The sequence below is a fragment of the Podarcis cretensis genome (genome assembly GCF_951804945.1).
Source record: "Podarcis cretensis genome assembly, chromosome: 1".
In the NCBI taxonomy this organism is placed as follows: Eukaryota; Metazoa; Chordata; class Lepidosauria; order Squamata; family Lacertidae; genus Podarcis; species Podarcis cretensis.
Window position 1 is genome coordinate 31,714,912 of NC_137170.1, and position 26,092 is coordinate 31,741,003.

Consider the following 26,092-nt stretch of genomic DNA (forward strand, 5'->3'; position numbering starts at 1 on the left):
GAAGAAGTTAAGATCAAATCCGAAGTCACAGCCGACCCTGAGAGAAATCAAACTTCATCAAGCACAATATTCTAAATTGATAAACTAGGAAATAGAGTGGAAGATTAAATTAATGAAACAAAAAACTTTTGAATCGGCAAATAAATGTGGGAAACTGCTAGCTTGGCAGTTGAAGAGGAGACAAAAACTAAATACAGTTACAAATTTAGAAATTGAAGGAAGAAATATTCAGAACCCTGTGGAGATCAGAAAGTGCTTCCAGAGATATTTCAAAAGATTATATACTCAAGGGCCGCAAGATGAGGTTGAGATTAAACAATTTTTGGAAAAAAATGGACTAACAAAATTCTCACAAGAAAATAGATCAATCCTGAATTGCAAAATAACACGACAAGAGATTGAACAAGCCATTCAGAACATGCAATTGGGCAAATCCCCAGGGCCAGATGGGCTGACCTCCAAGTACTACAAGACATTAAAAGACTATCTGATACAACCACTGATGGAGGTCAGCAATGAAATTATGGAGGGGAAGAAGGCGCCGGAATCGTGGAAAGAAGCTTTTATCACATTGATACCAAAATCGGAAGCTGAAAAGACACAACTTAAGAACTATCGTCCCATCTCCCTTTTAAATGTGGATTACAAAATATTTGCAGACGTTTTGGCAAGTAGACTCAAAAAAGTATTAAATGAAGTAATTCATAAAGACCAGGCAGGCTTTCTCCCAGGTAGACACTTGTTTGCTAACACAAGGAATATCATTGACATTTTGGAACTTTTGCAAACAGACATAAATACAAAAGCAGTGTTAATTTTTATAGATGCGGAGAAGGCCTTTGACAATATCTCTTGGAAATTTATGAAGGGAAATTTAAAAGAAATGGGAGTGGGACGGGGTTTTGAGAATGGGATTGATGCAATATATTCAGAACAAAAAGCTAAATTGATAGTTAACAATGTGGTTACAGAAGAGTTTAAAATTGAAAAAGGAACACGACAAGGCTGCCCCATTTCCCCTCTGCTATTTATTTCAGTTCTGGAGGTGCTCTTGAACATGATCAGAGGGGACCGGTTGGTGGAAGGAATCCAGGTCGGAGCGAAACAATACAAACTTAAAGCTTTTGCAGATGACCTAGTTTTGACCCTGCAGGAGCCAGAATTAGTACGAAAAGAGTGTTACAATTGATTCAAGACTTTGGTCGGGTGGCGGGATTCAAATTAAACAAACAGAAAACTAAGGTGCTGGGAAAAAATTTGACAGATACAGAGTCAGAACGGTTTCAGAGAGAGACAGAACTAACTGTGGTTAAAAAAGTAAAGTACCTAGGGGTAAACATAACAGCAAAAAATCTGAGTCTTTTTAAGGATAACTATGAAAAATGTTGGTCTGAAATTAAAAGAGACTTAGACAGTTGGACAAAATTGAAACTTTCTTTGTTAGGCCGAATTGCTGCTATTAAGATGAATGTATTGCCAAAAATGTTGTTTTTGTTTCAAACACTACAGATTGTGGACAAGACGGAGTGCTTCCGGAAGTGGCAGAGAGACATCTCTAAGTTTGTCTGGCAGGGCAAAAAGCCCAGAATTAAGTTTAAGATATTAACTGATGCGAAAGAAAGAGGGGGCTTTGCCCTGCCAGACCTAAAGTTGTACTATGAGGCCGCAGCTTTCTGCTGGCTAAAAGACTGGCTACTTCTCGAGGACACTGACGTTCTGGATCTGGAAGGTTTTAACAATGCTTTTGGTTGGCATGCATACTTATGGTATGACAAGGTTAAGATCAATAAGGCCTTTAAGAATCATATTGTCAGAAAAGCAGTGTTTAATGTCTGGACAAAATATAAAGACTTATTGGAAAATAAAACTCCAAGGTGGCTTTCACCGCTGGAAGCTAAGGCCCGAAAAAGACCCAATATGGAGGCCAAATGGCCAAAATATTGGGAAATACTAGAAAAAGATGGAGACAATTGGAAATTGCAGAGTTTGGAGAAAATGAAGGATAAAGTGCGAGACTGGCTACACTACGCTCAGATTAAAGAAGTCTTTAAAAATGACAAAAAGTTAGGGTTCCAGGTGGAGAAATCGAAGTTGGAAACAGAACTGTTAGAGCCTAAGACTAAGGTACTTTCAAGAATGTATAACTTGCTGTTAAAATGGAATACACAGGATGAAATGGTTAAATCGGCTATGATAAAGTGGGCACAGGACATTGGGCACAACATTATGTTTGAGGACTGGGAAAGGTTGTGGACCATTGGGTTGAACTTCACTGTATGTAATGCTTTGAAGGAAAATGTAATGAAAATGATATATAGATGGTACATGACCTCAGTTAAACTTGCCAAAATATACCATTTGTCTGATAATAAATGTTGGAAATGTAAAGAAAATGAAGGAACATTCTTTCACCTCTGGTGGACTTGCCCTAGAGTGAAGGCTTTCTGGGAAATGATATATAATGAGCTGAAAAAGGTATTTAAGTATACCTTCACTAAGAAACCAGAGGCCTTCCTTTTGGGTATTGTCGGCCAGAAGGTGTTAAGGAAGGACCAAACATTTTTTATGTATGCAACAACAGCAGCAAGGATACTTATCGCTAAGCACTGGAAAATCCAAGATCTACCCACACTGGAAGAGTGGCAGATGCAGCTGATAGACTATATGGAACTAGCCGAGATGACCGGCAGAATCCGAGACCTGGGAGAAGAGAAGGTTGAAGAAGACTGGAAGAAATTTAAGATTTATTTAAAAAAGCATTGTAATTTGGTTGAATGTTAAGAAGGATGCTAGATCATAAATAATTGAGCACCACTAAACTAGATGGAATTAGGATGACAAGTGAGATTGAGGAAAAAACATAAACCTTTGGGAGGATTATTAGATTATATTTTAAATGAATGGGATATAAGAATGTAAACAAGATGATAAATTGCGGGTAAGAATTGACAATGATGCAAGTGGGAGCGGGAGACGTGAGGGAGTCCAATGAAGCTAAGAAAATATGTTATGATATATGTTTCATTGTTTTTTATTTCTGCATTTATGTTTAAAATTTTTAATATATATATATAAAGAAAGTCACTTGCTGTGCCTCTTGCGCCTTATAGTAGAAGAAATACCCTTTATCTTACACATATATCTTAAATTCACTTGATACCTCTGCTAGGGGAGATTCTATTCATCTTAATCTTAACTGAAAAGACTTCCGGAACACAAATGTAGGCACCTCAGAGCTACAAGCTATTTATTGAGCATTCATCCTGGTTTGGTTGCAAGGTGTTTATACACCTTCCTTTTAATCATCTGCTCATTCCACACTTTTCAATAGCCTATAATTTTTCTAAGCACAAAAAGTCCATATATATTTTGAACATGGATTTGTTACACAAGGAGTAGGCTTGTTTTCTCCAGCTCCCGAGGATTGGACATGAACCAATGGATTCAAGCTACAAGAAAGTTAAGATTCCTGCACTGCAGGGGGTTGGACTAGATGACCCTCGGGGTCCCTTCCAATTCAATGATTCTGTGATTCTAAGGGTAACAAGGCCCTTTAATCCACTTCATTTGTGCAAACCTAATTTTTCTGCTGATCTCCTAAAATCCTATTTTAAAAATTCAGTTAGGAATGCAGGCTCTTACCTTCTTCTTCATCCTCTGCCTCTAAACTCTGCTGTCTCAGGCGATGGCTAGAAGAAACCAGAGACAGAAGACAATCTTAGAGGCATAACTATAAAACGGTATCTCCTGAAGTCCTATTTCACTCCACTGTCTTCTGTGCACAACTTCCTCCGAAGAAAAACAGAATAGGGCAAGGTGATTTGAGGGAATGGAAGAGAAGGGGGAAATCATGAAAATTCCCTCGCAAAAGTGTTCCATCGCAAAAGTGTTAACTAGAGAAAAAAAGAGTTTTCTGAAAGTGGCGGGGCAGAATTGGATGCAGCCCCCTGTGAATGATGAGGGAGGCAATCTTGGTATCTGTTCTACTGCCACAGACAGAAAATAAAATACAAAGATGTCACATTTGGCTGATTCTGTTGATGCAGAAATGTGGTGGATGGTGAAGCAAGAAACTTACTCTTCCACTTCTTGTTCTGTGGGTCTCTTTTTTGACCTGAAAGACAAGAAAAGGCCATTGCTGAAAGGAGTATAGGAATATTTGCAAGGAAGCAGCAGTAGAGAAATGGACTTTCAGCAACTCTTTTGAAATCTCTCCTAAGGAAAAGTTTATTTCAATGTAATCCTGGTAAAAGATGATAATGATTATGATGATGATCGTCATCATCATAATACTAATAATTTATTATTTCTACCTGTTCAGCCCTGTTATTTCAGCCCTGTTCAGGGAAGTTGTTAACGTGTGATATTTTATTGTATTTTTGCTTTCTATGGAAGCCGCCCAGAGTGGCTGGGGAGGCCCAGCCAGATGGGCGGGGTATAAATAAATTTTTTATTATTATTATTATTATTATTATTATTATTATTATTACCTGCCCGTCTGGCTGGGTTTCCCCAGCCACCCTGAGTGGCTTTCAACAGAACAAAAACTTCAAACATTAAAAACTTCCCTAAACAGGGCTGCCTTCAGATGTTTTCTAGAAGTCGGATAGTTGGTATTTTAGTTGATGAGGGCATCTAGCTATAACTCAGTTTGCTCATAAAACGTAAACGGAAGCCTGTCAACTAAAGTAGTGCCCTCTGTGCAGCAAGTTTTAAAAAGCAAGGGGGAACGTGTGGAACTTCCTCCACTTCTAAGGCCCAACAGCAGCAGCAGCAGTGATGAAGCAGCAGCAACAGCAGTGGTGGCTACCAAATTGGATGACTTTAAAAGAGGATTAAACAAACTCATGGAGCATAAGGTGATCAGTAACTACTAGCCGCGATGACTGTCTTCTATCTCCACTGTCAGAGGCAGCATAGTTGTGAATACCAGTTTGTGGAAACTACCAGAGGGGAGAGTGCTCTTTTATTCAAATCTTGCTTGTGGGCTTCCCATAGCTATTTGGTTGGCCACTGTGAAAACACAATGCTGGACTAGATGGGCCTTTAGTGTGATCCAGCAGAACTCTTCTTAAGTTCTTAAGAAACAGCAGATGCACAAATGACTCATGCAGCCTTCTTTCACACTTGTGTCAAATGCAAACTTGCACATTTCCCCAGCAGGGAAAATGCATGCATTTCACTGCATGGAAGAGATACACAAGTTTATGTGTTGCACTTTGCACTAAAGGGATGTAGCGAGGTTGTACAAGTCACGCTTCACATCTCGACGTTGCTGTTCTCCTGTAACATCAGAAAGCTGCTCTTTTTAAAAAAGCAATGTCCTTTATATGGGTGGGGGGAGTGCTAAGTAATGGAAGGCAGTCATTGAGCATGTTCTGAGATACAGTATTCTAAAATTTAGATATTGAAAACATAAATAGATGGAGTGAGTGGGTTAAAACTCAAATCAAATGATGGGCTGCTGAACAAAAAGGAATTAACCATTGTACAAGGAGTGTCATAACAAAATTGCGGCAAAACAGGGTTCTCTGTTGCCCATAAAATGCCCCTGAACACTAGCCCAAAGCAACAGCAAATTTAAAAGCATAGAATCTGCAATCCTTATAGGAAGATTATGCCAGACTAGTGACAGGTACAAACACTTGGGAGAGGAGGCTCTCCCGGCTGTCCCTAGTTCATAAACAAAGAATTTGCTATTTAACCTAGCTGCCTTACATGGCCCTGGAGAAGGCTGGACCAGACGCCTTGTGGTTCAGGCAAAATCTGGCTGAATTACCCAGAGTTCATCATCGTAATAATGTGAAGTTGGAAGGAGAAGGCAGGGCGACAAGGGGCGGGGGAGATGGCAGGCTGCTCTTTCGCTCGTTCTCCACCCCAGCAAGCCCAGAACTAATTCAGATCCGATTAGGGATGCTTGTTCAATATTCAAAATGTAAAACATGGAGGTTGCTGAACCAGCACTTTGAAAAGTTAATTAAATGCCAGGTTTCTTTTTAGCAGATACTCCATCACTTACTGATTGCTTTGACTATTTCACAGGATGAAGTTTTTTAACTCTGTGTACTGGGAAATACTCTTTTCTCATTTCCTAGAGTGGGGGCACAGCATGACCAAGAACAAAACAGGGCTTTCCTTTACATGTTCTGCCCGCAAGGAAGGACTGCCACCAAAAAATCAAGAGGCAGTACTTTAAAGGGCTTGGAAATATCTGTCTCCTTAGCTTTTATAGAATCAGGCACTGTCTCTAAGTGGCAAGTGTTATCAAATGTGGCCGCAACTGCCACTATTTCTTGTTAATGTGAGATAGTATGGCACAGGATTCATTTTCTTACACCGCAGAGCTTCTAACTAGGGTGGCCATGTGTTCTGCTTTACGGGAAACAGTTCTTGGTTTGGAGGGCTGTCAAAGGACAGTCATCTGTTCAAAGGCATCCTCTGATGGGCTTTCTAGTCCAAGTCTAGTTTAAAGATGAAGGACCATAAGAAGGAAGATCATGAGGGGCCTTGAAGTTGTCCCTCAACTAGAACCTAGAGAGAAGAGTGAGCAGGCACAGAGTCCACCTGGCCACAGTCTTTTCTAGTACGGTGAGATTATTTTACTTCAGTTTAAATTATAGTGATTATTTCTAAATTTCCATCTATAGGTCTAAATTAGCGTGTATTAGAATGTTATAATGTTCTGAACTTTGTAATCTGGCCTGAGATTGTTTATGATGAAGGGCAGAACACAAACCCTGTCAATAAATAAATGAAAAATCAAAACGAACAGTTTACAGTGTCATGAGTTAGTTTATGTGTGAACACACAAGAGAACCAGCCGGCAGAATGCTGATGGTAGAATGTCAGGTTTGAACACAGGGAACCCCAGTTCAAAGGTCTTTTCAGAAATAAAGCCCAGCTTTTGAAAAGGATCTCTCAGCCTAACCTATCTCAGGAGGTAAACAATCAGGAACAGGGATAACCTAACCTGAGGCTTTGGGGTAGGGGAGGGAAGCAACATCGATGAATACAACACCTGGTTCTGTCAAGCCTGTCAAATGATATACTTTTCAAATAGGAATAGCTTCTCTAAACACATTCATGTACACCACTGATGCTTCCCCTCTTCTCTTTCCCCCTAAGCTACACGCCAGATTTTGGGCGAGGAGGCAATTCTCCTCCATAAGTGCCAGTGCCTCAGAGGTTAAGTGCTGAAGGGTGAAAGGCAGCACTAATGTAGACATCATCTCTGCTAAAATGTTTCTCTCCTATTTAATGGAATACTGTGGAGATTTAATGGAGATAAAATAGCCAGGTTCCAAGAAGAGCAAGGATGTTATATTCATGCACGATGACAATGTTCAGTGGTTAATTAGACACCGTTAACCTGTTTTAACAGGGGACATAAGTGGGACAAATGTGGGCAAATGCCCTTGATGTTTTGTAATATCCGTAGCTCAACGCCGGCCCTAGTTATTCTTCCTTGCGGTGGTACAGTATAGTACATACAGCTGAGCACCAGGAGGTCAGCCTATTGTACAGGCATGCAACATAAAATGAATAAATTGCATATGAGTGGTGAAGCTGGTAAAGAACAGGGAAATAACATAAGCTGCTCTGATAATATATTGGATATGGGAGCGAGTAGTTGAAGAGTGATTGGAGACCATCAATGAGACAAGTTTTCCAGAAAATTCCGAATTACACATTTGTAAGTTGCATAAGTAGTTTGCATCAAAAACTTTTCAGTTTGCATTGGGGAATTTTCTGATGCCCCCGAAGAGTGATCTAATTTTAGAATGTTTTACTTGTATTTGGTAAAAAAAAAGGTAAAAACTTTGAAACAGTTAATCTTGCAATCCATTCTTTGTTACAAATGAATTTATGAAATGGATTTTTTTCCACAGAAAAATAAAATGCAGGGAAATTTCCCATGCCACATCACAGGGCAATATATGAAACAGAATGATTAGGCAGAGAAATCTATGATTAGGCAGAGAAATCTGAACACACTGAAGGAAATCACCTTCATCTTCCTGAAACCTACTCCTTTACCAGCCATTACTACTTGCAAGTATTATGTTCAGAATATACACTTCTGAGAAAATACCTGCTGACACTAACAGTTCTCTCTAAAAAAAGAAGGTAAACAATATCATGCTGGAACCTTGTTTTCTTTGCAGAAGTAAGTTCATCCTGTCACCCTTGACTGGATGTGGTCAAAAAACAAAGTCTGGGTAAAACAAGACACAATCAGGCAGCATATTTGCTTCAGAGAGAGAGGCAAAACAAGGTGAATGACCCATGAGATTATAACTCAGGTGAGCAACACATGAATAGCTCTGAGGTTTGGTAAAAGCAAAAGGTGCATTAGGAAAATGGAAAGAGTTGAGTGTTTGCACAGCAGTCAATTCTGCCTTCCTCTTTCCTACCAGACCTGTATTCTTTAGACTGGGAGGCCATACTATCGTCTGACTCTGTCACATCCCCCAGTCCACTTTGGTTAACCCTTAATGCTCAATTTATCCATAGAGGAGTACAGTAAGTATTGATGGGGCAGAACTTAGTAGAACAGAGACTGCCAAGGCTGCAACTGCATTGGAGTTTGTGCATATTTCTTTGCAAAGTTTGCCCCCTTCTGACTAAACTTACAACAGCATTTCCATTTAATTCCCTGACCAGCACTTCTCTGCTTTAAATTCCTCACAGCTTTGCTCCCCCCACGTGAAAAAAAAAGAAAGACTGTGGCTATACATATGGTGTAACATGCAGTTCGTCCCCCCCCCCGCCCCCAGGCAGAAAAAGACAAAGAGATCTCATGTTTTCTGGACTTTCATTCAATCATCCCCGCCCAGTGTTGAACTGCCCGTTCAGTTAAAAGACTCCCCACAATAATTATATCTGTCTGTCTTCTGTTCAACTTCATGAGCAGCTGAGCCATTATGCCTCTGCATTCAAGAAATGATCTTGATCTCCAAAAAAATTACTTTCAGCAATAATTCTGGAAACCACAGTTGACTGTCCTGAACCCTGCGACAAGCAGTGTTGTACTCAAAGAGTCATGTTACTTTGAAAACTCCAAAAACAGAAGGCCAATGTAGACACACAGGAAGTACAGTGCCTAGTTTTTTCACTTCTGGAGAGTGACATACACAGGCAGAGCGACCCAGTAGTGCTAGTTGTGAGGGATGGGGATCGACAGAGCTCTGCAGGGAGCCAAGGACTGGAATATCAAAGATGCTGTAGGTCCAGATGCAGAAGCTCTGTCATCACAGCTGAAGGGGATGTTTCAGCAAGGCAGTGAACATACTTCCTAGCCTGCCTATGCCATTTCTCTTTTATGAATGACCCGCAAAACGAAAGCCCCTTGAAGACGCCCTCTTGCTAGAAGAACAGAAGGGAAAGGAAAGTACTGATGTTCACAGACATTTTATTCTTGAAGAGCGGATTCATCAAAGGGAAAACAGAGCAATTTGTTAGGCTCGTAGCATTCAAAATCTCTCCGCTTCCAAACAAAGCTGCTGAAAACACGGGGAGCTTTCGCAGATTGCCACTGGCTCAAGGGACGGAGAAAGGACAGAATTTTACTTCTTGCATAAACAGGAATGCAGCACTTTGCAAGGCCAAGTTTTCAGTCCTTATGATATAGTCTTGTGGACCGAATCTGCCAGAGACTCAAACTTCAGAATCAGGACAGAATTTCCATTGGCTAAGAGCAGCAGCTACTACTGCTTGTACCTGGGTTATAGTTTTTAGCTCCAAGACATAGCTGCTAAAAACTATAAATCTGTGATCAATGTAAAGTGAACTATTCTCCTTTTTTGTACAGACTACTCCAGTTAGGGGAGAAAAGTGATTTTAGTGCAGTGCTGAAGACCCAGCTGCAACTTGCCTAAATGACATGGAGTTGTCTATAACGTGTATGTTTTAGTAGGGTTACCATGAATTTTCTCCAATGTTGATTTTGGAGGTAAAACAGCAGTTTGAGTGGAATAGTCTTTTCCCTATAAGATACTTCGAATGTGTGAATATTCACTTTTTTAAAAAATCCTACTTTACTGGATTTTACACAGACTCTGAAAATATTTATTATTTCAAAACTGCTTCTTCATATGTGGTGCTGTATTGTTTTAACTTGTTGTTTTAATGCTCTAATGCCGTAATGTTTTGGTTTTATATTGTGTTATTAATATAGTGTATGTTATAGTTTTGGTGAAAGCTTTATTTTGTCTTGAAAGGCAACACATATATTAAAAAATCGTCGTCATCATCATCATATTGAGGACTATTGTTTTCTATGCCTGCTTCTGCTCTCTCAACCCCCACCCTGGGATCACATAATGAGCAGGAGGAAGTGGATTTGATTATGTGACTGCATCACTAACACAATTGAATGCTGGAAACGTGTTTCCTGGATTAACCACAGTGGTGACCCTAGCCAATCAAGATTATATAGCAAGCAGGATCTTGTCGCTATGCTACATAGCCAATAGATTTGACTACAGGATATCAATGAGAGTGAGATCAAGTGAGAGCAAGATGAAATAATTTCCCCGCGCTAGAATTGCCAATGGTATTTGTGAAAATCTGGGGGAAATTTCAGCTCCGTCCTTATTAGCACCAGCATGGTGTGCACTTCAGCCATATTCCACCCAGCAAAATCTCTGATCCCGGGAATGGTTGTGCTAGTATATATATCACTTCCAGGGTCCTTTGTCAGAGGGCAGTGACAGCAGCAAAATTCAACGAAGTGCAAAGCAGCCAACTTTCTGACGTTTGCAACTTTATTCTTTTTCACAAAGGAGATTTATGATGAAAGAAAAAGATATTGACATTATAAACAAAATGATAATTAGTGGCACAGCAGCCTCCAACATTAACACTTTTACTTGATATAATTCAGATCCCAGCTCTCTCAGTATTAAGCTATACATCAGATGCTGTGTTAAAGCTCATAAAAAATTATACCACTCACCTACTAATGTAACATCCCTGATAGATCAGACCAAAGACTTATGTAGTCAAGCATCTTGTTCTCCCAATGGCCAACCCGATGTTCTGGGAAACCCACAAGCAAGCCCTATGTGCCAAAGCCCTCCCCTTCAGCACTCTCTCGCTCATGCTCTCCAGCAACTGGTATTCAGAGGTATCCTGCCTCTTATACTGGAAATAACAAACAGCCATTGGTAGCCTTATCGCCATTAACTTATTTTAAAGCCACATAATTTGGCTATCATCACTGCATCTTGTAAAGAATTAACAGCATTACAGTTTACTGCATGAAGCATTTCCATTTGTCCCAAATGTGGTGCCTTTGGGCACCATAATGTCCTTAGTCACCTGCAAAGGCCCTGTGCCCTTACCAATTTTATTTTATTTTTCTAACTGAGAGTTTTTCTGACTTTGGCATGGTGGGTTGTTTGCTTTTTTTGCCTGTGTTTTCTTTGGGGTTTTTGGAGGTGGTTCTGAGCATTGCCCATTTTTCTTCTCTGAAATGCCTCTTTTTTGGTGTTAATGTGTCTCCAGGCCCCAAAGGCTGGGAATACCTTGTCCACCCAGAATCTTCCACCATTCAGCATCATTGGATCATTGAGAGAGGGAAGGGAAACCTCTCTTTATCTTTTTTCTGAACCATGCATTGTTTTATACACCTCAATCATGTCCTCTCTTTTTCATCTTTTTCCAAAGCTAAAGAGCCCCCAAAGTAACCTTCTGTCATACTCCATACACTTTATCATGTTGGTTGCCATTTTCGGCACCTTTTCCAGCTTTACTTACTCTACTTAGAAAACAATGTCTCAAAATGATCAGGTCTTATAAGAAAAAAGCAGAGTAACAAAACCCTACCACCTTTTTGTAAAAACCCTGCTCTTCCAGCTTTTCTGGATAAAAAGTAGAAAAGCAACAACCAATTATGATTACCCACACACCCCTAGGATTAACAGAACAAATAAACCCAGAGAACAGAACACTAAATTGACCCTACAGCCACCTTTGTACAGGTAGCAGATCCTTAAGGTAAGTCTTCTGCCTCCCCCTTTGCCTTTGCTTTTTTGCTGGGTCTCGACATAAGAATTGGCTGTGAAAAGGCAAGGAGAGAACCACCCCAGCAATGACACTGAAGGAGAAGAGGACAGGAGCCAGTTAGCATTCCTGGAACATCCACTCTATAAAAAGAAGAAAAAAAATCCAAACCCACACGGTGTAGCTCTCCCGCCATCTTGATGCCCTTGATGCGTGCTGATGGCATGGAGGCGGCTGGCACCAGAACAGCCCAAGAGAAGGAACGAGAGGCCAATGGAGATTTATGTGAGGAGAGTGAGATGGACAAGGTAAAATTGTCAGGAGGAGTTGTTAGAAAGTAAAATATATTGTGACAATTCCACTCCTGCCGTTCATCAATAAACTGACAGATCATTTAGTGTCAATTAGGTGTGATAGATGGACAAGTCCCCATGATCCCGGGCCAAAATTAATGGCTGGGAGGGAGAGGGTGATTGAAAATGACGGCTGACATTGAGAAGAAAGTCCTGAAGGTCCCCAAGGGGCCATTACTTGCCTCATTCCCTTGCAGATCAATGCAGGGACAAACCCAAAATCAGACACTTCGAGACAAAACTTAATCAGACTTCCTTTCCTTCCTTCCAAGTTCTGCTCGCTCACTCTGCTTCCTGTGCCCCCCGCCTCTCCCGGTCCCTGAGCAAGGACATCAACAGGTGGAAGCGTCTAGGGAAAGGCTTTCATCTAAAGGTAGTTAAGATTCAGGAGCCATGGCAGTGCCACCAGCAAGCCCCCTTCTTAGACTATGGGCTGGTTCAAACATCCAAAGGGGACATTTATTGGCGCCCTCCCATTTAAAATGTTGAATGGAGAAACCTCTCTATGAACCGGGAAGTATGTAGGTGTCAGTAGCCTGGGGGGGGGGGGGGAATGCCATTGTAATAGTGGAAGTGGCTCCTACAGGATGCTAGCCATGAACAGCATAATTCTCTTAAATTTTAATGTCTCAATGGTTCAATTTGATTTGTGATAATACAGTTACATTTTATTTTTTATCTCATTTTGTCTAATTTTAAGAAAATGTATTGAAATTTGCCATATTGGTTTTTTATTTTTATGTCAACCACATTATTATATTAAGCAGTACATTTTTAAAATAAATAAAGTATATGGCGATATATCTCTGCATAACCCCCTCTATTGAATATTTACTGGGGTGGCCAAAAATAAACATCCAATTTGCAACCCCGATTTTTGCTAGCATGAGAGGAGTTACTCTTGAGATTTTATCAATTCTTAGAGTCACTATGTACAAAGAAAATATGATGGCATTATTAATAATTTGAATTCAGAGCCCAACTTGTTCTGAAGACGTGGGATGGGAAACTATAAAAATTAGATCATCAATGGGAAATATCCTATTAAAATCAAATTAATTTCCATCTGTGATTAGCAGATTTTCACATCTCTAGAGTCCTCAAATTAAGGATTCAATCGCCAGTTTGGTTTCTAGTTCTGAGGTGCTAAGCCTCAGGTGCTTAAATGCTTGTAGACTTCCCAGCCTCAACCTTGTCAGCCTCAACCGCTTACTGCTAGCTCAGAACCCAAAGCTGCCCCTGATAGATGTCTCTTTTACTTCAGAGCTTTCCAAAGAAACTTCACCTCCCTCTAACCATCTGCAGAGTGAACTCTCAAAACACTTCTGAATTACAGATGCTCTTGAGGTACAATCTGGAAGTTTTCATATGGAAAATTGCACCCCCAAAAAGATATCGTACGGCTGGAAAATGTTCAGAAAAGAGCAAGCCAGATGAGCAAGGGAGTGGGGCAGCTCCCCTATGAGGAAAGGCCGCAGCATTTGGGACTTTTTCCATTTAGAGAAAAGGTGAGCAAGAGGTAACATGAAATAATTTCAAAGAACTATACATGGCATGGAGAAAGTGGCTAGAGAGAAAAAACTCTCCCTCTCCACTAGAACTCGTGGACATCCAGAAAAGCTGAATGCTGAAAGATTCAGGACAGACAAAAGAAAGCGCTTTTTCATGAATTCAACTATGGCGGCAGTGATGGCCACTAATCCAGAATGGCTTTAAGAGAGGCTTTGACATATGAACGGAGGATAAGTTTGTCAATGGCTACTAGCCACAAAGCAGGCTGTGTTCTGCCTCCACAGTTGCAGGCAGTATGCTTCTGAATACCAATTTTTGGAAACCACAGGAGATGAAACTGTTCTTGTGCTCCAGTCTTGCTTGTGGGTGTCCTATAGGCATCTGTAAGATGAAGATGTTGGACTAAATCAGCCGTTGGCCTGATCCACCAGGCTCTTATGTTTTTAACTACGTAATCATCTTGCCTACATTATTCAGGAAAGAAAAACATTCATCCCTTATAGAAACATTTCTTTCTAGCCTCACCCCCGCCGCGCACCCCACCTTAGATCTTGAATGTAAATCAAAACACATCAAATTTCTCCCCAAGGTTTGATGCCCCTGTTCTATGCATTCAGGCACCCATTACAGAGAAGTTATTTTCCTGTGCTTTTAGCTGATTCCTCTTTAATTGTTTTGCTCTGTTCTAGTTGCTAGGTAAAGGTAAAGGGACCCCTGACCATTAGGTCCAGTCGTGGCCGGCTCTGGGGTTGTGGTGCTCATCTCGCTTTACTGGCCGAGGGAGCCGGCGTACAGCTTCCGGGTCATGTGGCCAGCATGACTAAGCCGTTTCTGGCGAACCAGAGCAGCACACGGAAAAGCCGTTTACCTTCCCACTGGAGCGGTACCTATTGATCTACTTGCACTTTGACGTGCTTTCGAACTGCTAGGTTGGCAGGAGCAGGGACCGAGCAACGGGAGCTCACCCCGTCGCAGGGATTCGAACTGCTGACCTTCTGATTGGCAAGTCCTAGGCTCTGTGGTTTAACCCACAGCGCCACCCGTGTCCTTTAGTTGCTAGGTACGGCACTACAATTTTCAAGTTCTGCACATTTTAATGGTGAGTTTTATTTACTGTATTGTTTTTATCAATTTATATTGTGATTATATCACAGTCAGCCATTTGGAGCCTATTTTGAGGAAAGAAAGCAGGATAACAACAACATCTTTAGACCTCAATTTAGTACAGGCAAGTTTCAGGCCCCCAAATGAGGTAATTAGGCTTCTATCCTATATATACTTGCATGTGTCAGTAGACAAGCACAGGATTGTGTTGTCAATCTAATTATTCATGCTAGTTGTCAATCCCACCCTCCTCCTTTCTTGTTCACTGTGCTTTCTGTGCTGATGGGGCTGGAAAATATATCATATTATATCCCTGTGAAATTCCTTTTCACTCTTTCCAATACTGCTTGTCTGGACGAATCGTTTAGAATTCTGCATCAGTGTGTTTTTGTATAAAAATTGAATTGCAACAGCAATAACAACAATAATAGCACTTTATTCAAAGTGCTTCGCATACATTATGTTACTGTAATCATTATTACACATATGTAAGTTGGTAAATATTAGTATCCCAATTTTGTTGATGGGAAGTGGCTTATCTGGGTGAGTTTATGATAAGAGGCAATATTTCAACTTACTGCAGATTTTCCAACTGCAGCTCAGACTCTTAGGCACTACTCTACATTAGCTCTGCTTAGAAACAGTAGTTTGCATATTATTTTAAGTGTTCAACCACAATGAAGTAAAATATGTCCTTTATTTAGGCTCAGCTGTTTAGGGTGCTTTGAGAAGACTGACGGGTGCAGGCAGGGACTTCATGAAATGCCCCTCATGATGCTCTTGTACTCCTCTGGTCCCAATTCCCCAGCTATAATACAGCAATATAGAGACCTAGCCACTATCTCTCCTAGGAGGGACATAATTAAGACTACAGCAAGTAAGCGGTTGTATTGATAGCTCCCACCAATATATTTTTACTTTAAGACAAAGACAACATAATATGTTTCATGTATGGAAACAAAAAGAAATCAGGAATTTATGCTTAATATTGGTTGGGGTTTTTTGTTTTGTTTTGTTTTGTTTTGTTTTGTTTTAAACAAGATCAGAGAAAGGAAGAGATACTACAGACTCCATAAAGGAGATCTCTAGAAACTACTGTGTTTTTAGAAAGATGTCGTGGTGATTCTCTCACCGCCGTCCTCCCTTCATTCCATTGAAATTTCTTAACATGAGTACTCTTTGTCAGGCGCCTGATGATCTCTTCAGCAAGCACATGCTCTTTTCCCCTTGTGTCTTATAAATATAATGCATGAGCTAACATAACGGGCCATTTACTGTAAGTCTGTTTATCAAAAGGTAATGATGTCATGAAGCGCCTCTGTGTCCATCAGCTTTCAGAACAGAATTGGAGTGCCCTCTGCTGGTTGGAGATTGTCTTTGCCGCAGAAATAATATATATTAGGACTTCAGCTAACTGTATTTTGAGAAGAGTGGGTGAACTACATAGAGGGCAACTAGAGCACAATTTCTTGTTCGCTTTGCTGTTCATACATGCTTTGAATTGCTCCTCTTGTTCTGTGCAAGAATTTGCCCTAATCACTAGTTTCAGTCCTCCTCACCCACCTTTCTTGCACTCTCTGAGTGAATGGGGCTACAGGCAAAACGTATTAACACACCTATGTAACCTTTTTTTTGCTCTCACTCTGAGTTTCAGGATATTAGTATTATATGTTTATTTATACCCTGCCTTTCACCCTGATGGGACTCAAGGCAGTCATACTATACATAGAAACAGGAATAGCTAAAAACGTAGAAAAAACCACAATTAAAAAAACAATTATATATATTGTTTAAAACATACAAATCATTACAATAAATATAGCACAGCAGGGCACAAGATTAAACAAAACAAAACAAATATTGGTGTTAATCGTGGGGGGGGAGCATATAACCTGAGTTATATGCACTTCATAGTTTCTTTAAAACTTGGTATGTGGAGGGGGTTTTTTTAACAGAAAACTAACCAACTATTCATCTAGTAAGAAATAAAATTAGCATTAGCATACTCAAACTTAAGCATTAAGTTTGGGCAGTCTTTGAAAAGGAAGAGTGATAAAATAAATAATAAAATTAACAAAAATTTGTTATTTTATTCCTTTTGGTATGCCAAAGCTGCTGAAGATGCTCATGAATTCATCTCTGCCAGCTTTGTTGCACTAACCAGCAGAAAAACGGGCTGGGGCAAGTATGAAGGGCATCTCCTCTGCAGTTACAGATAGGTAGCCGTGTTGGTCTGCCATAGTCAAAACAAAAAAAAATTCCTTCCAGTAGCACCTTAAAGACCAACTAAGTCAGTTCTTGGTATGAGCTTTCATGTGTATCTGAAGAAGTGTGCATGCACACGAAAGCTCATACCAAGAACTGACTTAGTTGGTCTTTAAGGTGCTACTGGAAGGAATCTCCTCTGCAGTCACTGATGTCAGAGGAAATGAAATTTAACAGCCTAAGGAAATGCATCTAGCAGGGTGTAAAGACCTAAGGAGCAACAACCAGGAAGATAGCTGCTATTCTAGGAAACTGCACCGCAACAGCACGCTTTGAATCATTGTTGAATTAAACAAAACTGCACTCACTTGGAAGCGCTGACGCCAACTGAGCCATACCATACTTTTTGCCGCATTTTTTCTGGTTTAGCTGGTGAATGCTTACAGTAGGCAGCAAGCAATATGAGGGAGAAACAGGAAAGAAAACCTAGGTTATTATTTTATTATATAATAATAATTTGCATCCTGCCCTTCTGTCGTACAAATAGAACCTCCAGGATGGCTTTACAATCATAACAAAATCAACCTCAAACAAACTCAAAATAATAATAGTAATTTAAGCAAATAATGCAAACATTTATACAATGAAGGCAAACATAACAGCTTTAATTTGTGGAAGTGGGATTTCCCTTGGGATTAGGCTTTGAAGAATGAGACAACCCTAGCCAAATCCACAGCAGACACATTTACACCAATGTTTACAAAACAAATTTCTCATTCCAAATTCTGATATGGCATATCACAGAAAACCCGTATATACAGTTAACTCTCTTGAGGACTTGCATAATATCCTAGTCTCTTCCTCATTGAGAAATTGTTCTACTTGTAGGGCAGTGACTAAGAAACCAATCCATCCCTGGTGTAAATCTCACCAGGTGACCTAAGGCAAACCTTTCTCTCTCTACAGATAGGTAGCCGTGTTGGTCTGCCATAGTCAAAACAAAATAAAAAAATTCCTTCCAGTAGCACCTTAAAGACCAACTAAGTTAGTTCTTGGTATGAGCTTTCGTGTGAAAGATCAGCGGCACAGCAATGGGCACCCGCATAGCCCCACAGTATGCCAACATCTTCATGGCGGATTTAGAACAACGTTTCCTAAACTCCTACCCACTCAAACCTCTCTTGTACCTGCGATACATTGACGATATTTTTATCATCTGGACACATGGTCAACAGACCCTGGACACCTTCCACCAGAAATTCAATGATTTTCACCCCACAATCAACCTAACAATGAATCAATCTATGCAAGAAATACATTTTTTGGACACTACTATAAAAATACAGGATGGGCGCATAGACACCACCTTATACCGTAAACCAACTGACCGACAAACATATCTACATGCCTCTAGCTACCATCCCAAACATACCAAACAGTCCATTGTATATAGCCAGGCACTACGTTACAGCCGCATCTGTTCCAATTCTACAGACAGAGACTCTCACCTAAGAGATCTACAGCAAACCTTTTTAGAACTAAAATACCCAGCAGATGAAGTTAGACAACAGATCAACAGAGCCAGACTGATACCCAGAGAGAACTTGCTGCAAGACAGACCCAAAAAAGAAAATAACAGAACACCTCTCGTCATCACATACAGCTCCCAAATTAAAACAGTACAACGCATCATCAGAGATCTACAACCTCTCCTGGACAATGACAGTTCTCTTTCTCAAGCTCTGGGAGGAAGACCTTTCATTGCCTACAGACAGCCACCCAATCTTAAACAACTCCTAACCCACAATAATACCACAACCAGACTTAACACGGACACTGGCACCAGAGCCTGCAATAAACCCAGATGCCAACTTTGCTGCCACATACACCCGGACAACACCATTACTGGCCCCAACAACATCACACATACCATCTCGGGACGATTTAATTGCTCATCGTCTAACATTGTGTATGCCATCAAATGCCAACAGTGTCCTTCAGTTCTCTATATTGGACAAACAGGCCAAACCTTACGCCAAAGAATAAACGGACATAAATCTGACATCAGGAATCACAAGACAGAGAAACCAGTAGGAGAACACTTCAATCTCCCAGGACATTCTATACAAGATCTCAAAGTAGCTGTTCTATTACAAAGGAATTTCAGAAATAGACTGGAAAGAGAAGCTGCTGAATTGCAACTTATCACCAAACTTAAAACCATGGAGAGACCTGGTCTGAACAAAGACATTGGATTCTTATCTCATTATACATGACAAAGCCATTTTTCACCTTCTCACCCCTTGCTTTTTCCTGTAAGACCTATTGCAGTCGTTAAGAGTCGTCAACAGGCTCATCACAGCTATCTGCCAATCACCCATTCCCACCACCCTTCTGAGTAATACCCCTCCCCACCTTCTCACTATATAGAAGGGTCTGGTGACTTCTGTTTCAGTGTATCTGAAGAAGTGGGCATGCACACGAAAGCTCATACCAAGAACTAACTTAGTTGGTCTTTAAGGTGCTACTGGAAGGAATTTTTTTATTTTCTTTCTCTCTCTCTCTCTCCACCAGAGATGGAGGATTCCAGTTTTGAAGGTTCTTCCACATTCCCCCACGATAAGAAAACTAGCACATGTTCTAGCCAGACTGTTCTCATTTTCTATTCGAAGTTTTTTTAAAAAAAAATAATGTTGGGGAGCATTCAAAATTATGATTGCCCTTGTGCAATCTAAACAGATACAATCCATTCTACCACCTCAGCATTTTCCCACTTCAAAACATATGATAAAAGAATCAGAATTATACAGCTGGAAGGGACTATGAGGGTAATCTAGTCCAACCTTCTGCAATGAATGAATCTTTTGCCCAATGTGGGGCTCAAACCCTGAGATTAAGAGTCTTATACTTGGGGCTTTTTTCCTCTTTTGTGCATTCCAGCACCTCTGCAGCGTTACAATGTCCTTCCCCTAAAAAAACTTTGGTTCCGGCACCTCTTTTTCTATATAAAAAAGCCCTGTTCATGTCCTACCAACTGAGCTATCCTAGGGGATGGACTGCTAGGTTCATGGCCTACTGGTTTACAGTGGTATCTCTGGTTGCGAACGGGATCCATTCCAGAGGCCCGTTCACAACCTGAAAAGAGTGCAACCTTGTGTGCATGCGTGAAGCACGATTTAGCGCTTGTGCGCATGCGCAAGCAGCGAAACCCGGAAGTAACCCTTTCCAGTACTTCCGGGTCGCCACAGGATGCAACCTGAAAAGACGTAACCTTAAGTGTCCTTAACATGAGGTATGACTGTACTTTCCATCTGGCTAGCCATTCCTAGAATCAGGATGCTGAACAACATGGACCATTGATCAAATCCAGCAGGTCCCCCAGCTGTAGTCTACAGTGGTGCACTCCTGAAAGAATTACCACATGTTGTTAATACATGTTTGAGCTGACTATCAGGAACTCTAACAACATTTGCAGAGGTGTAAAGTCTTCAGGTCACCTCAGCTTTTTCATTGCTAAAGTGGGGGTGGGGAGAGAGAACTTTCTAGATCCCTCCAGAAAGTAGCAAGAGAATAGAATAGATCCTGAGGGTCTCTCAAAAGCCATTGCGACCTTCACTCTGGTGGAAAGGCTCAGCATCTTCTACAGGTGCGGGGGGAAATTGTTTCGTGATGTAATGTTTGTGACTGTGGGAAATAGACAATACATGTCATTGGGGTCCGTTGCCTGCTGGAAGAAGGGGGCACGACCCAACATAGCTCCCTAAGAGGAGCAGAAATAGTAACTCTCCAAAAATAAACAGGGAGAAGGAATGAGCCGAGAGCTGCAGTTTCAAATACCAGCTTTCTTCAGCAAAGGGGGCGCGGAAGGGCAGAGGGACAAACGGATAACTTGGAACGCAGGAAACAACTTCCTTATATGGGCTCATCCGCAAGCGACAGAGCTCAGTCGACTGGAATGACTGTGTCACAAAATGTGAAGCCTTCAGGGGCTGCAGTGAATGGAGTTTTCTGATCTTTAAATGATTCCTCCAGATTCTTAAGATGCCAAAACCAAGAGGCTGTAGTGCCAAAAAAGGAGCATTTCAAACTGGGATGTTTCAGGAAAACATACCACATATGGATGTACATGCACACATACACAAAAGAGCCTACACATAGTTTGTCACCCTACCAAAATATACCACCAAAATATACACAGGACCTTCTCATGGAATCACATTCATTTGTTTTATATGCAAGCACTGTAACCTATTTATTGTAAAAAAACACACACACAAAAACCCTTTTACATGGAGGTTTCTAATAATATTCTTTGTCCACTGCCCATAAGTAAATTGCACACATGTACGTCACAGTACAAGCCATCCTCGGGCAACACGGCTATCCTGCTGCTCCATCTCACTGAAAAGAGTACTAACAATCCTTTCTAAAATGGAAATAGGAAGCTCAGACGGCTATAAGTGCAACCCTTTCCAAAGCCCAATAGTTAAGGCAATCCTCCAGCAGCACACACACCAGATTCTATCTTATTTCTCACACAGCCACCATGAAAACTGCCTCCCAAGTGTTCCTTGAGGATTGGGGAACAACTCTCATCAGCTCCAGCAAACATGGCCAATGGCCAGAGATTATGGAAGTTGTAGTTCAGCAACATCCAGAGGGCCAGTGGTTCCCCACTACAGATGTCTCCCCACTTGTGTGCAATCAGCATGTGCGCTCCTGGTGACATGTGTGCTGTTTTCAGTGCTGAAAAGGGGGGTGGAATGGGGTGGGGCAGGGGCAGAACAGGGGAATCCCCACTCACATGAGTCCCGGTGACATGCACAGCAGCTGGGGACAGAGCCCTGCGTAAGTGGGGATTCCCCTGTATATTAGTCATATTGTGAGACGGTTTCAGTGACAAAAAGAAAAGACAAAGGGAATGCAATGCAGTCAAACAGTTCAGGCCATTAGTTTTAGGGTGCCCACCAATTCCCATCAGAGGCCAGCAGGAAATGAGTTCCCATGAGTAGAAAGGTAGATGTAGTAGCCATCAGCAGAAAGGGGACAAGAGAAGTCAGGAGCATGAATGACAGTGTGCATGTGTCTTCTATACATGCATGCAGAGAAAAGAAAGGGGGGAATTTGTAACTATTATTATTAGTAGTAGTAGTAGAACTAATAATATTTCATTTCTATATGGCAAACTCATAAAAATATATCTATGCAGTGTACAGAATTCAAATTAAAACCAATTTTAGACTGAATAGCTGTCTCCCCATGTCACATAGTGTCAGGGAACTGCCATCAGTACTGGAGGGGGAGCGCAAAAGCCAGAGGGATTCCAGAGAGCGTCCAGGGATCGGGAGGAGCAGCCCATCTTCTGGGGAAGAGAATCAGCGTAGCACCAGTGGAGAAGGGGGGCAGGCGAGGGAAGTGGCGAGGCGGTCCCATGACTCCTTGCCTGGAACCAGCGGGGAGAGTAGGGGTCCTCCGTTGCCCACGCCCTCCCTGCGCAGAAGGCTTTCGCGCAGAAAGGGTAGGCGGAGACTAGGCGTCAAAGAGCTTGTTTGCTGGAAGAAGTTTAAGAAACGCCCACTCACGGATTCTGCCAGCGATTGAGTCAGCCACGGGTGAGTGGTTGTCCGGACAGAAGAGGTTCACTTTGGCCGCCCAGCCAGGTGTTTGCACCCAGCCAGGGAGATAGGCACCTGCTTACGCATGAGCAACCCCTAAAACCATTACACATAACCATGAAGAAAGTTTAAAAAGGAGTTTGTCATATTTTAAGAAAGTGAATTCCACTAGGTAGCAGAAACCCCTTGCATGGCCCTAAGAAGCTCTTTGGATCCAAGCCATTAAGGGGATCATTGAAAATGATTCTTTTGTCTTCACACTAATTTTGTATGCTGGGTTTTAATACATTTTTAGGAATCTAGAATTATGCATTATGCACTCAAGTGCAAGCTTTCCAAGTGTAGTAAGAATATTCTGACGGGTTTAATCTGGGAAACAAAAGTTGCAGTCTTATGGAACACTTACATTGGAAATAACTCCCATGGAATTCAGTAGGATTTACTTTTAAATAAACTTGACCAGGATCTGAAAATAATAATGGAGTGGTGAGAGAGGTGGAGGAATGAGGAGTGTACAGAACTTTGAAACTGTAAAATGGAAAGCCATTTGAATAAAATGGTATAAGGAGGGTTGAAGGCACCAGGCAGGTCAATAAACAGCCCTTAGATCTTTGTCTAAGGTAATTTGGTGGGAGTAGTTTCAAAAGAGTGAAACAAGCAAAAAATTAGATCAAGCAGAGACCTGGGAGGATAAGTCACAAAGAGTTATAAATTACATGCTTGAAAAATGTGTAAAGGAGAGAGAGACACAGAGCAATAGGTGGAAGGAGAAGTGGGATCAAAGGTAGCTTTTTCTAGGAATGGCAGAGATTTGAAGCCAAATGAACTAGAGATGTCAACAGACACACAAAAAGTCAGGAGAGGCAAGGTCAATATATGGAAGAGACTGCAAGACTGGAATATAAGAACTTAAAAATATAAGAAAAGCCTGTTGGATTAGGCCAATGGCCTATCTAGTCCAATATCCTGTTCTCTCTGTGGCCAACCAAATGCCTGTAAGTAGAATCCAAGTACTAAAGCACTCTCTCCTACTGCCTCTAACTGTGGAGGCAGATCATAGCCTCCAGCATGGCCAGCAGCCATTAACAGATTTATCCTCCATGAATTTCGCTAACCCTCTTTGAAAGCTATTCAAGATGGTGGCTATCCCTGCTTCCTGAGGGAGCAAGTTCCATAGTTTAACTACACACTGTGTGCAGAATTACTTCATTATCTTTCAGGAATCTTCCAACATTCAGCCCTGAGTTCTAGTATTATGACAGAGAGAGAAAAAAACTTTTCTCTATCCACTTTCTCCATGCCATGTATAACTTTATAAATGCCTACCATGCCAATTCTTACTTGCCTTTCTCAAAATTAAAAAGTACCAAACATTGCAAATTTTCCTCATAGGGGAGCTGCTCCTACCACTTTATCATTTGATTGCCCTCTTCCAAATGTTTTCCAGCTCTACCATATTCTTTTTGAGGTGAGAACTGTACACAGTATTCCAGATGCACTTACAGCATATATTTGTATAGCAGCATTATGATGTCAGCAGTTTTATTTTCAATTCCTTTGCCAACTTTCATCAAGCTATCCACTATGAGAGCAAGATATTGTTTCTGATCAATAACTGCTAGTTCAGACCCCATGAACATATATATGAGATTAATATTTTTGCCCCGACAAGCATCAGTTTACACTTGTTTACACCCATTCACTCAGTTTGAAGAGGTCCAGTGTCTTTTATATAACACTGAACAATTTTGTATCATCCACAAATTCTCTCACTGAAACCAAATGGGGTCAATTATTATATCTTCCAATCGTGTCAATTTTTTTCAGTGGAAGCCATTACTATATAGGAATCTGAATATACCTCTTTTGCTGATCACTCTGTGTGATGGAGGCCTTTTCAACCATGTTTGTACATGAAACACATTTGTTCACTGAAAACAAATCTGGAGTCTCTTGCAACTTGAAACACCTCAGTGGAGTTCAATTTAAAATCCTTTGAATATCCTTCTCATAGGCTAATTTGACTACACGACTCCTGACAGCAAGCTGCAATTTTATCTTTCCCACACATCATGCTGCCAGGATCCAATGATCCCAGGCCTCTCCCTCAGGGGGCATATGTAGACCCATATAGCCACAGTGTCCTAGGAGGCAAGAGATGTGTGGTATAACAGTGTGCAGCCAATGGTTCCCTCCTTCTTCCTTCAGTGGGCTCAAGTTGGAAACTATTCAAAGAATGAAATAAATGTGTGGAAATAGAATTTTAATATAAGTCTTTCCCATGGCTTTGTGCTCAACACTCAGCAATCTTCAAGCAAACTAACAGCGAAAACTAAAATGAAAAGGGCTGGGAAATAAAAGATGCTTAAGAGAGTTATTTTGGTGAGGATGATGAAAAATGTTATTGAGGATAAGGAGATAACCCCAGCAGGCTGAAAATAACTAGGCAGCTATTCAGGGTGCCAGGGGCTGACGAGAAGGCCTTGGGGAGCTCCAGGCTGAATGAGGCCAGAGCTCATTCGAAATAAGCCGGCCTAATTAGGGAACATGAGTTCAACTACATTTTTCAGATTCCTGTTGGAGAATTTGGCCATATTCCTAGGGAACAGCTGGAAGCCCAACACATTTGCAGGCCACTGGGTAGTTTCAGGAGGAGACACACTGATCCATTACACAAACCTGAGTGGAACAGGCAAAGCTCACCTGATCCTCTTCTGATGGAAGGTACATCTCTCCCACCAGCCAAAGGTCAACTATGAATAGGATACATTAGTATATTTCAGTCCAAGAACCAGTGAGTAGATATGAAAGGATATATAGCAGTGAAGTCATTCCCAAGGAGCTAAGCACATTGCATGTGTGAACTACAATAGTCTGGATAGAGAACAGCAATGTCATATCATAGCAAGTGTAGATTGCCATATATGTATAATGTGACTTGACGTGTGGGTCTTATGTACCACAACTGCATAACACGCTGCTCCTCAATTGTGGCTTGTTGTCCACAATCATAGTGTGTAGCAAGTTTGCACCAAACTGTAGCACTGCAGGGAGTGGACAGTTCCCATGATGGGAAGTCTGAGGTACAAATAATAACATTACATCACTATGATACATCACAAAAAGCAAAACTTTGGCAGAATAGCACAGTAGGACTATTTCACACATAACGTTCGTAGGTATATCCTAAGATTCTAAAGTCTGCATCTAAAATGTAACATATAACACATGTAAAAAATAAAAAAGGCAAAGGACCCCTGGATGGTTAAGTTCAGTCAAAGGTGACTATGGGGTGCG

At 41.1% G+C, this 26,092-nt stretch overlaps 1 protein-coding gene across 1 annotated transcript in view; it reads right to left on the bottom strand.

The window, feature by feature from the left end:
* IFT43 (intraflagellar transport 43) overlaps nt 1–26,092 on the bottom strand; it is a 53,945-nt gene that overhangs the window by 24,243 nt on the left and 3,610 nt on the right. The window contains exons 3-5 of the mRNA XM_079972894.1: nt 17,549–17,619; nt 4,079–4,114; nt 3,643–3,689 (exon numbers count right to left, since the gene is read on the bottom strand). Coding sequence (XP_079829020.1) covers nt 3,643–3,689; nt 4,079–4,114; nt 17,549–17,619 — 154 coding nt within the window. The remainder of the gene's footprint in view (nt 1–3,642; nt 3,690–4,078; nt 4,115–17,548; nt 17,620–26,092) is intronic.